This window comes from Drosophila subpulchrella, chromosome 3L (assembly GCF_014743375.2).
Source record: "Drosophila subpulchrella strain 33 F10 #4 breed RU33 chromosome 3L, RU_Dsub_v1.1 Primary Assembly, whole genome shotgun sequence".
Classification (NCBI taxonomy): Eukaryota; Metazoa; Arthropoda; class Insecta; order Diptera; family Drosophilidae; genus Drosophila; species Drosophila subpulchrella.
This window is the reverse complement of record NC_050612.1, coordinates 2,807,801-2,823,007: the sequence shown is the minus strand read 5'-3', so window position 1 is coordinate 2,823,007 and position 15,207 is coordinate 2,807,801. Positions and strand designations below refer to the sequence as shown.

The following is a 15,207-nucleotide window of genomic DNA, read 5'->3' as shown; positions in this document are numbered from 1 at the left end:
CCGTCCTTATGCCTGTCCGTATGAACGCCGAGATATCGGAAAATAAACAATCTAGAATATTGGGAAGCAAACATATATCTACGCAGTGCAAGTTTTTTTCTGCCTAGTGTCACGCTTACTATAATGATAACAAACGCCCTAAACGCTGAAATCCGTCAGGCGCTTACATGTTTAAAGATTTTGTTTGTTAATACACAGGAAATAGTCTAACGGCGTCAAATGGTTTGCTGCCTGAGCAATAACGCAAGTTTTGCATATTGACGAAGTTATTTAACCAGAAATATGCCACATCGCTGAAGATAATTTTTCGATAAAAATCCGGATCATTTTCATGTTGTTGCTCAGCCCAATTTACGAACATACGACGATACTGGTGTTCATGAGCTTTTAGTTCTTGCGTCAATTTGATCCCGTAAGGATGTAAGGATGAGAGACCGATTTCTTCCTCAACTGATGCGCTACAACGCACTTCCCTATTTTACTGGCACGGGAACATTTTGTACTGTGCCTGTGTATACAAATTTTTGCACTAGACGCTTAATTGTGTATATGACAGAACGATTATGACAACCATAAATTGGACGTAGTGCTCCTTAAGTTGAGGCCACCGACTCCGAATTTCGGTAGGAAATTATAATAATTTCGATTCGTTGTTGCATCGTATATCTTTTTTCACGATGAAATGCCAAAACTTGATGAAGAGAAATTTCAAAAGAGTGGGACAAAATATGGCGTCGTTTGCTGTCCTATTGGTCTACTTTTGTAGCGTCCCTATTGAAAAACCCCAGTGGTCAAATCGGACCATTTTATGATAATCTAAGTTTCTGAAACTATACATATACAAGGGTGGTCAAAAGTATTTTCACAAAAAAAAAGTTAAATATATTCATAATTTGAACTTACATCTTGTTAACTTTGGCATCAATGGAAAGGCAATTTAAATGCCGTTTGAATGATACAATACATTTCTTAACACATTCAGTACTTATTGAAAAGGACGAATTTGTGTGAAAATGTCCTTTTTGAACTTTTTTTCTCGACTTAAAAACTTAAATTTTTTGATGCAAAAAGTTTCTTCAAACAAAAATAATAGTAACTGGAAAAAGAATTTTTCAAAAATCATTTTGCTTATATTTTTTATGATTAAAAAATTGTTCATTGTTCATTCATTCCAAAATATTGATTCATAGGAGCGTTGCAGCCAGTCCTCGGTGCCTCTTAAAAAATAACGAATATTATGAATGATTTGCCTACAAATCTGGAAAAATCAAGGAAGAACGCTACACAGAGAGGAAAAACCAAGAACATTGTGATTGAATTGATCACATTCGTTCTTAAAAACCGTGTAAGCACAAATGTTCTTATTTTGATCCGAATGTTCTTGATTCTAGAACGAAATGGTAGGAACTAAAAAAGTGAAATGAGATGATTTCGTTCTATTTTCAAGTTGATTTTGGTTTTAATTTAAGAACATATTTGGATCAATATAATAACATTTTGATATTGATTTTATTTGAATTTGGGATCAAAAGAAGAACATTTTAGACTTGTAAAAGGAAAAAATGAGCTCAAATCGTTCTTGAAATAAGCTAAATACTAGATTGAATACCCTTCCCAAAAAAACGCTAAAATAATAATATTTGGCTTGTAATAGTTTTTTACTTTTATTGAATTGTAATATATATGGGATATGTATATAATATGTGATTAATTACAGGCTTAAATCTCTTATAACATTAAGGTATATATACAAGCAAGAAGCTGTGTTGTCAATTCCAAGCTAAAACAAATTAAAAAGTGGCAATACAAGTAATGATAAAACTTAACAATAATTTAAAAAAAACAAATATGTACACATGTATCTTACAACGTTTTTTTTCCACACAAAAAATTTTTCCTCAAATTCCATTCGGAGTCCAAGGGGAGGAATTGCTTCCTTAATGTGTTCGGGCTTCATATACCTTAAACTACTAAATGTCACGTTTGCTTCTAAAACATGAAATTGAATTTAAAAAAAAGATATAAGTTTGAATTATAAATTCATTTTTGAATTTTTATGTTTCTGTATATATTTACATACATATGTATAAATAAGTGGTTATGTATGTATGTAAGTATAAACACACGTGGAGACGAACGAATTTGTCTTTTCCGAATTCTTTAAAAACACTTGCACTTAATTGCAGCCAAATTTCCGTATAAAAGCAAACACTTATACGAACATGTGTACATACCATACATACATACATACGTACGTTTATTTTAGCACAAAAAATGAGAGTAAAAGAGCTGATGAACTTAGGAATTTATACTAACCTTCAAGGAATTTTCTTACGGACTCCATTTTAATATCCTCCAGGAACTTTGACAACTGCTCGTCACTTTCACTTTCCATTACTTTAACTTTAAACTTTTGCAAACCAATCGAAACGCTGATGAAATGTGCCAGCCGAATGGTTCAGAAGAAGAAGAGCAAAGTAGAAGGGTCTAACGCGTGCTTGCTGTTAACCGAAAGATACTAACGCGTTATAAAAAATCCGCAACACACCATTTCAAGTCGAAATGCAACTCACTTTTCGTTCTATTTTTTGTCCCTTCCGTTCTTACTTTAAGAACATATTGAGATTATTGGGTTTCTGAGAAGAAATTGAAATTGATTTAAGAACCACGTGATAAATGTATAACATTTCGTTCTTGATTTGAGAACAATTTTGGTTTAACCAAATTTTAAGTACAAATTCAACTTGATTCAATCACAAAGAGAACATTTTGAGCTCAAAAAATGCCGTTCTCATTTTAAGAACATTTTCAACTCAGATCAGAACGTCAGAATTCTCTCTGTGTATAGTTGAGTACCTCGACTATCAGATGCCCTTTACTCAGCTAAAGGGACCAAAGGGGGATGGAGATGCGAGCAGCAAAGCGAGAATGGAATGCGCCACCTACCCGCGATCTCAATACATGGTTATGTGGGCGGTAGAAAGATTTAAGCGTTATGGGCGTTAGAGTGCGCGTGACAAATTTTTTTTGGGTCAATCGATAAGTATTGACGAAACCAACACATCGCTAGCATGATAATTGTGGGCGCCACAGGTTTGGGCGGCTTGTGGGCGTTAGAGTGGGCGTGGCACTTTACTGAAACAAACTTGCGCTGCGTAATAAGCTCAGAAATCTGCACGCCAAATCTCAATAGCCTAGCTCTCATAGTTTCCGAGATCTCTGCGTTCATCCAGACAGACAGACGGACAGACGGACAGACGGACATGGCTAGATCGACTCGGCTAGTGATCCTGATCAAGAATATATATACTTTATGGGGTCGGAAACGCTTCCTTCTGCCTGTTACATACTTTCCGACGAATCTAGTATACCCTTTTACTCTACGAGTAACGGGTATAACTATAGACGGAAACTATAGACTAACAAACCAAAACGAGATCCAAAGGGCACATTTTAACTATCTCCAAGCTACATTTTTTCCTTGCGGGCCGGTCTTTTTTTGATTTGCCTACAACTTTTAAGACGTTTACTATTCGGAGGCTAAACTTTTATATAGCAGACTTTGATTGGTCCGATCTCTACTAATCCCAAAGTATGGATGATGCTATAAACATTTTCTATACTACTGTAAATTCGATTCTCAATTCTAGTTTCGTTAAACTATCCGTCAGTCTCCAACAAGCCACCTTGGCTCAGTAAATAGCTGACACACCTAAGAAATAAGAAGTGCAGACTTTATAGGAAATACATAGATACCGGATCTCAGTCTATTTATTCTAGATACTTAAGCGCTTAGTCTAGTTTTACCGTGATACGGTCTCTGTGTTGCAAAAACTATTTAAATCGTTGCAAAGTTCAATTCTCTCAGAATCCGACAAAGTTTTATTACTTTTTCTCCCCTAAGCGCTCTATTTGCCAAGTTTTTACAAACGACATTTACACTGTATCCAAGTTGAATTTAATATTCTGTCCCACCTTAAACGGAAGCTCTCTACTTGTTGATCCTTAACATGTTAAGCCCGTCTGTTCTCCTGGTCCCGATAAAATTCCTGGCTGCGTGCTTAGATATTCCGCGGAGGCCTTATGTAAGTCCCTTCTCAAATTGCTTACCTTATCTTCCTCTCCACAAGAAGGGGGGCAAAGTGGATGAAAATATTTATAGAGGTATCTCTAAATTGTCAGCGATCCCAAAACTTTTCAAAAATATTATTACTCCCCATTTGCGGCACCTCTGTAAGTTAGTTGGTTAACACTTAATTCATTTGTGATAAGGGGATTTAGAAATAATTTTCAAACAGACGTTATTAACACTGAGTTTAGTAAAGCATTTTACTCTGTAAATCACGTTCTTCTGGTTACAAAACACGATTTATTAAGTTTAAGTTTCTGAATTGGAGAAGAGTACTTTTTAAAAATTCTCTAAGGTAATGACTTTTTGTTGTGCCAATCAATATGCGACATACATGCTGAGTGAGGGCCCGTTGGATAGAGTAACTTTAGTAAACGATCTTGGTGTTTTGTTGGACCCAAGACTAAAGTTTGCTGATCACATTTCGTCTATGGTGAATAAAGCTAGGGGTGCTCTTGGCTTTATTAAAAGGTTGTCAGAGAAATTTGATGATCCTTATATGACTAAGACTTTATTTATTTCGCTCGTCCGCTCGATACTTGAGTATGGATCACCTGTTTGGAGTCCCCAAATCGGAATTCGTTTTGATCGTATTTTTTGCTAATTGGTTTAAGGCGCCCAAACTGGGATGCAAACCTCATTCAAGAAGCACTACTTGCTGCATCGTGCGTTCGTTGAAGAAATCAGAGGTCTTGTTAGAATCAATTCTATATCTTAAAACCAAACCAGAGAACCTCGACTTAGAGCTGGAAAATCATCGATATTTACCTACATCGATGCTTCGATGTTTTTCAGAAAAAAACTCGCATACAAATTTTGTTGCAAAGCCTTGAATTTTTTTGAGTTTTGTTGGCTTGTAAAAAACTGAATAGTAGATTGGACTCTGCTGTGGACTCTGGGGTTGGCGGGCTTGAAGATGTAGAAGTTTTTGTTGGAGCATTGATGTGCGACAGTTCCTCCTCCTTGGGAGGAATTAAGTGTATTCCAAAGTCCTTCCTTTTTGAAGCGGGGGTCCAAAATTGTGGCAACCTTTGTGATCAAAATTCTGTCCACCATATAATAGTCGCTGTTCCATCTTGTAGGACATTCTTGCTTTAAACTATAAGGACGTTTGCATTCCAGGGCCTCTTTGAACTTGGCATACACAAATGTGCTACTTTTAAAAAACGGAACGAGAGGAAACATCGAACATCGATGTTTGAAAATATCGATGTTTCCCGAGTTTTGGAAAACATCGATGTATCGATACATCGCCGATGTTTTTTCCAGCTCTATATCGACTATAAGATACCCGCTACTCAGCTTAAGGGAGTCCGAGAGGGATTGGACATGCTTAAGGCAACTCAGCTTTTCTTCTTTCTTTTATGAATATGCAAAATATATCATTAATAATGTCAATACTTACTTTACACCATCCGAAGATACTAAGACCAGTCTGAATGGTAAAATTAAGAATACTGAAAAAAATGAAAGATGCGCATGGTATATCTAAATTACACTATTTAAATTGCAATGCTCACGAATTATAAGCTGCCAGAACGGCTAATTCTAATGAAAAAAATGTATCTAAATCTTAGATTCTAAGTACTTGTACTTAATTATATTCCTACAACGACTTACTTACACATATACATATCAACGCCCACGATCTCAGTACATGGTCGACGTCCTCGACTATCAGATACTCATTACTCAGCTAAGGGGAGTGCCAGGGAGTCGGAGATATCCAAGTAGCAAATTGACTGCTCACATTATTGCACACTTCGCAACAGGGTCAATTGACTTCATAAGCACTAGTAGAATATATGTGAAGAAGTATAACAGTCTATGTATCTTTCAAAATGTGGTCGCCTGAGCGAAAGATTCCGGTTTCACAATCTGACGCCTCCTAGGAAGCTTAACTTTTTATTGAATGTTCCAATTTGAATCCTTTTTAGTTGCATAGAATCATTACAGAATCAGCTAGTGATCCTGATCAAGAAAATATATACTTATAGGGTCAAAGACGCTTTCTTCTCCTTTTCCGCGAACACAATATACCTATTTATTTACTCTACGAGTAATATTAAATTTGAGTAAATTTCACTTCTTTACGAAAATAAATTATTTTGTCATTTTCTGAGATTTGACCACAAATTTCGTGTCGCGTTTGACGTGGAATGACCCTTTTCTACACTTTTACTCATACCTTAAACTTTGTACTTAATTTATGTTACTAAGTGAATGCTATTTTGTGCATGACTCCCTCCCTTCTTCCTTGCCAATTTATTTATGCTCATTTGCCATAATATTTCTTTACTTACAAAATTAAACTAAAGTTTAAATATATAAGGATATATTTGTAAGTTCAACTATAAACTTAATTGTATATATTTTAGGAAGATTTATGCCACATAGATCCAAGTAAACTTTTATTGGAGAGTATTGGACGTGGCTTCTTCTACAATTATTCCTGTGAAGGATTCAATTCTGCAGGCTGGGGTCCGCGCAGTGAAGACAAGGAACTTATGGTTGGTTTAAATTGCATTTAGTTTGCTCTTTATTCTTATTTAATCGGAATCTATATTTTCAATGTATATTTGTAATAGGTACATTACGAACCGGGACCTTCAACACTAACTCATTTTCCGTTAGTCGCTGTGAAAAAAAAGAGCGTGACTTTCTCGTGCTCGGTTGATGATCCCGGATATCCAGACACAAATAGGTTTGTAACACAGGCCAACCAGACTCACAAAAAGACAAGATCCCAACACGCACCTTTTATTGATTTCCATACCGTACAAGAACTGCAACCGCAAGAAGTCGGCATTGCTTTCGAAGCGCTGCTGCTAAATAAAAATCAAAAACCACTCCAATCCAATGCATCATCACAGATATCATTAGAAGCCAGCGCATCGCACTTAGCTCACGAAATTAAAGAAACTCATGCTCTAATTGATTTGTATTTAAACCATTCCCATTGTACATTACTCACGCTCACCACCTACATGCTACAATCGCAATTCTTAACTCTATACACGGGGGCACAACAAAAGTATGATTCGCTCGCCTCCGCATCGTCCTATGCCCTTTACCGAAAAATGGGCAAATTTTCGTTTGTTGCTCAAATAGTTTCGAAACCCAACAGATATCGTTGGATGCGTGGCGGTCGGGGTCCTCTGCAGGACATTGTGACGAAGGACTGGACGGTGGAGCCGGTTGGTCTAGATAGTCGGACGAATTATTCTTGCTTCGCGTACAATGAAGGCGGCAGAGGAGTTATGGCTACAGTAAGCTTGGAGGTACACGCACCGCCATTTTTCATCAAAAACTTACCACCTTACACGGGAGTATTGCACTCCTCGCCCAATGCAACTTTGACCTGTCGAATTGAGTGCGTCCCGCGCTGTGAGATATCTTGGCAGAAGGACGGTGAGCCAATAGAGAAAAACGATACCCGTTATTTTGTTAAGGAAAAATACATGGAGGCATCCCCCGCCACAGGTGATTTTGAAAGCATGCTATCAGTTTTGGTAAGTAAAATATACTTGTGCATTTGACACAAATTTTGTTAAGTCAACTGAATTTTTAAATGTCCTCAACAACAATGATGCATTCTCAGAAATGGTGCAAGGAATTGTCCCCACAATATTAAACTTTCAACCTTGTAACATATTTGGTGTGAACCTTTATCCCTTACATTCTCAAAAAATCGTTACTTTTTTCTTAAATAAATTTCTGAGCTATATACGAATATTTTAATAGTTATTAAAAATATTGATGATACGGAACTTATTTTATATGGGCCTGCAATGCAAAACGAAATCTTTAAGTCCTGTTTTCTTTTCCTTTAATTTTAAGTTTCTCTTACTTTGTTTACATGATAAAGAGAGCAGTAGCGAGCAGATCGAGTGTTAGGACGGCTCATTTTAGAGGTACATTATGGAATTCTTTTCCAGATAATATGGGATTTTCTACAAAAAAACACACATTATCGAACACAATATAATAGTAAAAACCATCGAATTGTCAATTGTAGCGATCAAATAGTTACTTTTACGTAATACGTAAACGTAATAAGAGTTATTAAAAAAAATAGTTATGTTACTATAAAAAAGGGTAGATTAAATCGAATCAAAGATTGTAATTAAATAACTATTTTAATATTTATTCAACCCATAAAATATAAAAAGTGAATTGTTTTTATAGTTGGTATATACAGCTGCAACAACAAAAATAGCACCAATGTGTAGGCAATTCTTCTTTGTGCTACAAAATGGTAATTTTTTGCAATATTTATACCCGTTACTCGTACAGTAAAAGGGTATACTAGATTCGTCGGAAGGTATGTAACAGGCAGAAGGAAGCGTTTCCGACCCCATAAAGTATATATATTCTTGATCAGGATCACTAGCCGAGTCGATCTGGCCATGTCCGTCTGTCCGACTGTCCGTCTGTCCGTCTGTCTGTCCGTCCGAACGCTGAGATCTCGGAAACTATAAGAGCTGGGCTATTGAGATTTGGCATGCAGATTCTTGAGCTTCTTTGCAAGTTTGTTTCAAGCAGCGTGCCACGTCCACTCTAACGCCCACAAACTACCCAAAACGGTGGTTCATACAGTTTTGATGCTAGAATAAAAATTTAAACTGAAATGTATTATTCTCATCAACACCTATCGATTGACCTAAAAAAATGTTTGTTTCAAAAAATCGTAAGTATGAACGCGGATATCTCGTAAAATATCAAAGATAGAGAATTGGGATTTCAGATTTAGATTCCGTAGCCTTGAGCGCAGCGCAAGTTTGTTACGCGAATATGCCACGCCCACTCTTATGGCCACAAACCGCCCAAGCCTGTGGTGCCCACAATTTTCATGGTAGAAAACAAATGTTAACTGAAATGAATTAGTATCGTCAATACCTAGCGATTGACCCAAAAAAAGTTTGCCACACCCACTCTTACTCCCATAACGCTTAAGTCTGTCTACGGACCACATAACCACCCTTCAGTTCTGCATTAGGGACGCGGTGACATGGCTCAAGGCAAAAAGCTTTTTTGTTTTTTTTTTGTGCCTAAAACGCTGTGCCGCTGTTGACGTCAGCAGAGCAGTCGGCGTAGCGTAGAAGACTGCCTACGAAAACGATCGTGCAACAAAGAGAGGCAGATATTCGGAAGTTCCCTCTCTTTCTATGTCTTATAATCTGCCTGCACTCGGCGCTCTCAGAGACAAATTTCGGACGGTCCGTTATTTATTTTGCGTCTCTCCGTTATGCTCGGCTAGCGACATGTGAATGTCCTAATATTTTAGGAGCATTATTGTATATCGAAAAAAAAACTAATAGTGTTTTATAAAAGTAAATTCTTTGATTATATTCAAATTAAGTAAATTGAATTTACTTATGATGTTATGTTTACTTATTATACATTTTTATTACAATATAATTTTTAAGCTTAGTTATAGAAATTTAGTCCGTTAAAATTGATTTCAATACTTAAAACATTTTAGTATTAACATTTTTAAAAAATTTCATATTGTAGTTGTTACTCATGACGTAAAAACTATATAGTCGGATATATTTCACTTTAGAAAGGGTATAGGTGCAGTGGCACGCGCCAACAGCGAAGAGAAAACAAAGAAAATCGAGTAACGGGGTGAGAAGAAGACTTGGTGCATTTTGTTTGAGTGATTGAAAGGGAAGCATCGTTTGTGCGCAGCAGAGTTATTTTAATCGTCTCTTTAAGTTAATATAATAAAGTCAGGTAAGTGCTACCTTAAGTTTAAGATGTTGTGCATTGATCTTAGTTTAAAGTACGTATATTTTGAAGGTATTCAATGGGTTTCGTTAGCCGAAAGTTAATGACGAAATGTTTTGTGCCAATAAAAATCCTGCAAAGGGTTAAACACACCCTTCAGTTCCAAAAAAAAAGTTTCACTTGTGAATCACCTTGGGAATCACGTGGGACATGTCCTCTTGCACAAGTGAAGAACAAGTGACGCTCCATATAGAAAATTGTATGGGATGTCCGCACTTTCACAAGTGAAAATTCAAATGAATATTTTTCGAAGTCCTACGGGATTTCACTTGTTCCTTATACTCACTTTTCGTTTGGCCTGTCACGTGCCGGTGACACGTCCCAAGTGAATCACTTGTGAAAATCAGAATTATTCCATGAGTTTCACTTGTGAAATCACTTGCAAGTGACACGTCCCAAGTGAAATCACTTGTGAAAATCAGAATTTTTCCATGAGTTTTCACTTGTGAAATCACTTGGAAGTGACACGTCCCAAGTGAAATCACTTGTGAAAATCAGAATTTTTCTTATGAGTTTTTAATTATGAAAATATAGAATTTAAAATACATACATATTTAATTTTATTTTAATTAGATAATATTATTTAAATTTTAAAAAATTGGACAATTATTGTTTCTGTTTTTTTGTTTCGTAAGCTTATTTTTAACGTTAAACCTTTGTCCGGGTCCTCTGAATCCTTGGCCAACGCTCCTGAAAAAACATATGTTTAAAAAATGCGTTTTATTTGTTTATTTGTATATTTACCTTTTATAGCTGTGTTTAACCCTTTGCTGGATTTTTATTGGCACAAAACATTTCGTCATCCACTTTCGGCTAAAGAAACCCATTGAATACCTTCAAAATATACGTACTTTAAACTAAGATCAATGCACAACAACTTAAACTTAACGTAGCACTTACCTGACTTTATTATATTAACTTAAAGAGACGATTCAAGTAACTCTGCTGCGCACAATTAAAATGGATGCTTCCCTTTCAATCACTCAAAAAGAATGCACCAAGTCTTCTTCTCACCCCGTTACTCGATTTTCTTTGTTTTCTCTTCGCTGTTGGCGCGTGCCACTGCACCTATACCCTTTCTAATGCGAAAAATATCCGACTATATAATTTTTACTTCTTGAGTAAAAAACACAATTTTTAAAAATGTTAATACTAAAATGTTTTTAAAATTGAAATCAATTTTAACGGACTAAATTTCTATAACTAAACTAAAAAATTATATTGTAATAAAAGTGTATAATAAGTGAACATAACATTATAAGTAAATTCAATTTACTTAGTTTGACTATAATCAAATAATTTACTTTTATAAAACAATATTAAATGATTTTTTTTGATATACAATAATGCTCCTAAAATATTAGGTCATTCACATGTCGCTGCGCGACGAAAATTTTTCCGCCAAAATATTAGTCGCTAGCCGAACATAACGGAGAGACTCCAAAAAAAAAACAAGGAAGAACGCTATAGTCGAGTACCTCGACTATCAGATACCCGTTACTCAGCTAAAGGGACCAAAGGGAAATGGAGATATGCAAGCAGCAAAGCGAGATTGAAATGCGCCACCTATCGGCGGTAGACAGATTTTGGCAAATTTTTTTTGGGTCAATCGATAGGTATTGACGAGACCAATACAGTTCAGTTAAAATTTTGTATCAAGCATGAAAATTGTGGGCGCCACAAGTTTGGACGGTTTGTGGGCGTTAGAGTGGGCGTGGCATACTTGCCTAACAAACTTTCGCTGCGCACAAGGCTACGGAATCTAAATCTGAGATCCCAATTCTCTATCCTTGATAGTTTCCGAGATATCCACGTTCATATTTACGCTTTTTTGAAGTTTGTGGGCGGTTTGTGGGCGTTAAAGTGGGCGTGGCAAACTTTTTTTTTATCAATCGATAGGTATTGATGAGAACAATACATTTCAGTTGAAATTTTTATTCTAGCATCATAACTGTAGGAGCCACAGTTTCGGGCGGTTCGTGGGCGTTAGAGTGGGCGTGGCACTCTACTGAAACAAACTTGCGCTGCGCAGGAATCTCAGGAATCTGCACGCCAAATCTCAATAGCCTAGCTTTCATAGTTTTCGAGATCTCAGCGTTTATCCGGACAGACAGACGGACATGGCTAGATCGACTTGGCTAGTGATCCTGATCAAGAATATATATACTTTATGGGGTCGGAAACGCTTCCTTCTGCCTGTTACATACTCTCCGACGAATCTAGTATACCCTTTTACTCTAGGAGTAACGGGTATAATAACGGACCGGCCGAAATTTGTCTCTGCGAGCGCGGAGTGCAGGCATATTATAAGACAAGAAAGAGAGGGATATCTCCGAATATCTGCCTCTCTTTGTTGCACGATCGCCTTATAATTATTAAATTTAAAGACACAAAAAATGATATTCCCAATATTATAAGATAATATGTCAAAAAACACCGAAGCTATAATTTGTTTCATATTATTTTCTCACCAATTTTCCGATCGTTTTTATGGCAGCTATATGATATAGTCGTCCGATTTTGATAAAATTAACTTCGAAATTCAGAACTAATTAAAAAATGTTGTGTTCAAGCGTAGGAGGTTAAATGTTTAAAAACACCGAAGCCATAATTTGTTTCATATTATTTTCCTACCAATTTTCCGTTCGTTCCTATGGCAGCTATATGATATAGTCGTCCGATTTTGATAAAATTTAATTCAAAATTCAAAACGAATTAAAAAATGTTATTTCCAAGCTCAGGAGGTTATATGCCAAAAAACACCATAGATATAATTTTTTTAAATTTTTTTTTCCGATTATTCCTATGGGAGCTATAAGATATAGTTATCCGATCCAGCTGGTTCCGACTTATATACATACTGCCTGCAAAAGATATACGACTTTTGGGAAAGTTTTAGCCCGATAGTTTTAAAACTGAGAGACTAGTTTGCGTAGAAACGGACGGACATGGCTAGATCGCTTGCTTGTTTATTTTCATTTGTGTCCCGTCTTTATTTGTTTTTTGTATCTTCCTCGCGAACTCGCATTTTTGCCCAAATGGATAAAAGGTCCCCGCGCGTAACAAGCACGTGCTTGGTGTCGTTGGGCCACTTGTTTGTACTGCTCGTAGTGCATCAACGTCCATCATATAAATAAAAATTTTTTACCTAGCATGAAAATTGTTGTCGCCACAGGCTTGGCCGGTTTGTGGGCGTGGCATATTCGCGTAACAAACTTGCGCTGCGTACAAAGCTACGGAATCTTCTGATGATGAGAACAATACATTACAGTTAAAATTTTTGTTCTAGCATCAAAACTGAAGGAGCCACAGTTTTGGGCGGCTTGTGGGCGTTAGAGTGGGCATCGCACCCTGCTGAATCAAACTTGCGCTGCGCGGAAATCTTAGAAATCTGCATGCCTAATCCCAGTATTGTAGCTCTTATAGTTTTTGAGATCTCAGCGTTCATACGGACAGACGGACATGGCTAGATCGACTCGGCTAGTGATCCTGATTAAGAATATATATACTTTATGGGGTCGGAAACGCTTCCTTCTGCCTGTTACATACACTCAAAAAAAAATATAAGTATTTCGTGCTTATACCTAGTATTTTCGGTGTCAAAACTTCGCCAAGCATGGAAAATACAGAACGCGAGAACAAAATACTACTTTCGAGCACGAATTTTCAAGACCGAAAGTACTAGATTTAAGAACCTTTCGGTCTTCAATCAAGTATAAGTAATTCTTAAATCAAGTCATATTTGGACTAAAAACAAGAACGACTTAATAATGAAGTAAGAAAGTTGCAGGCATGATTTAAGGACGAATAATTCTTAAATATATAAATATTATGAAATCAAAATGAGTTTTTTTTTATGCTAGTAAGAGAAATAAGTATTGAAAACTGAAACGAAATAAACGAGACATATACAAATAATATTAATATTTTAAGTTTAGTTACGACTTGCCGCTGACGGGCATTAACACTGTCTAATTTATGCTTCTTATATACCGAGTACTTTCAGAATAAACAGTTGGGAATTATTAGAGTTGACAGACATTCAAAATCCAAAAAGTGCTCAATATGAGAATTTTTTAAACACGAACGTTCTTAAATGTTAAGCATGCAATTTTTCTTAAATCAAGGGTGGTTGTACTTGTTTTTAGCACGGTGTTTTTCCCTGAGTGTACTTTCCGACGAATCTAGTATACCCTTTTACTTTACGAATAACGGGTATAAGAAACCTATAATACCATATTATAATAATCGAGGCAGATATAATAACAATTATAATTAATTACAATAATCGTTCCAACTATTATCGTACAAACCAAACCAGGGAGCAAACCCAAGCTCAAAAAAGGAAGAACTGTTAATCAGCATGCTAATAAAGTAACAAGATTAAATAATATCAATGAAGATCATTTTTAAGATCAAACCCCTACAGGGGAGTCCCTTATTTAAAAGGGTGGACAGAAAAACTGAAAAGGTGTTAAGCATTTTAAATTAATAGACACGGGAGCCACTGCTTGTTATATCAAAAAGGGAATTTTCTAAAATAAAAACAAGGAAGAACGCTATAGTCGAGTACCTCGACTATCAGATACCCGTTTCTCAGCTAAAGGGACCAAAGGAAAATGGAGATATGCAAGCAGCAAATGCGCCACCTACCGGCGGTAGACAGACTTAAGCGTTGTGGGCGTTAGAGTGGGCGTGGGAAAGTTTTTTCTTAATCAATCGATAGGTATTGACGAGACCAATACATTTCAGTTAAAATTTTTTATCGGCGGTTTGTGGGCGTTAGAGTGGGCGTGGCAACCTTTTTTTTAGATCAATCGATAGGTATTTAAGAGAACAATACATGTCAGTTAAAATTTTTTATCTAGGATAAAAATTGTGGGCGCCACAGTTTTGGGCGGTTTGTGGGCGTTAGAGTGGGCGTGGCATATTCGCGTAACAAACTTGCGCTGCGCTCAAGCCTACGGAATCTAAATCTGAAATCCCGTTTCTCTATCTTTGATATTTTCCGAGATATCCGCGTTCATATTTACGATTTTTTGAAGTTTGTAGGCGGTTTGTGGGCGTTAAAGTGGGCGTGGCAAACTTTTTTTTTATCAATCGGTAGGTATTGATTAGAAGAATACATTTCAGTTAAAATTTTTGTTCTAGCATCAAAACTGTAGGAGCCACAGTTTTGGGCGGTTTGTGGGCGGTAGAGTGGGCGTGGCGTTCTTCTGAAACAAACTTGCGCTGCGCAGGAATCTCAGGAATCTGCATGCCTAATCCTAGTATTGTAGCTCTTA

The 15,207-nt window shown here is 36.5% G+C and overlaps 1 protein-coding gene across 27 annotated transcripts in view; it reads left to right on the top strand.

Moving 5' to 3' along the window:
- LOC119552963 (B-cell receptor CD22) overlaps positions 1-15,207 on the top strand; it is a 153,556-nt gene that overhangs the window by 66,547 nt on the left and 71,802 nt on the right. For 25 of the 27 annotated variants that reach the window (XR_005219747.1, XR_005219746.1, XM_037862958.1 and 22 more), the window contains 3 exons: positions 6,508-6,639; positions 6,718-6,833; positions 7,257-7,641. Coding sequence is in view for 23 of the 27 variants with exons in the window: in XM_037862958.1 (XP_037718886.1) it covers positions 6,508-6,639; positions 6,718-6,833; positions 7,257-7,641 (633 nt within the window). In the remaining 4 variants the exon portion in view is untranslated. Of the gene's footprint in view, positions 1-6,507; positions 6,640-6,717; positions 7,642-15,207 lie in introns of all 27 variants that reach the window. The other 2 variants (XR_005219749.1, XR_005219748.1) reach the window with 1 other exon arrangement.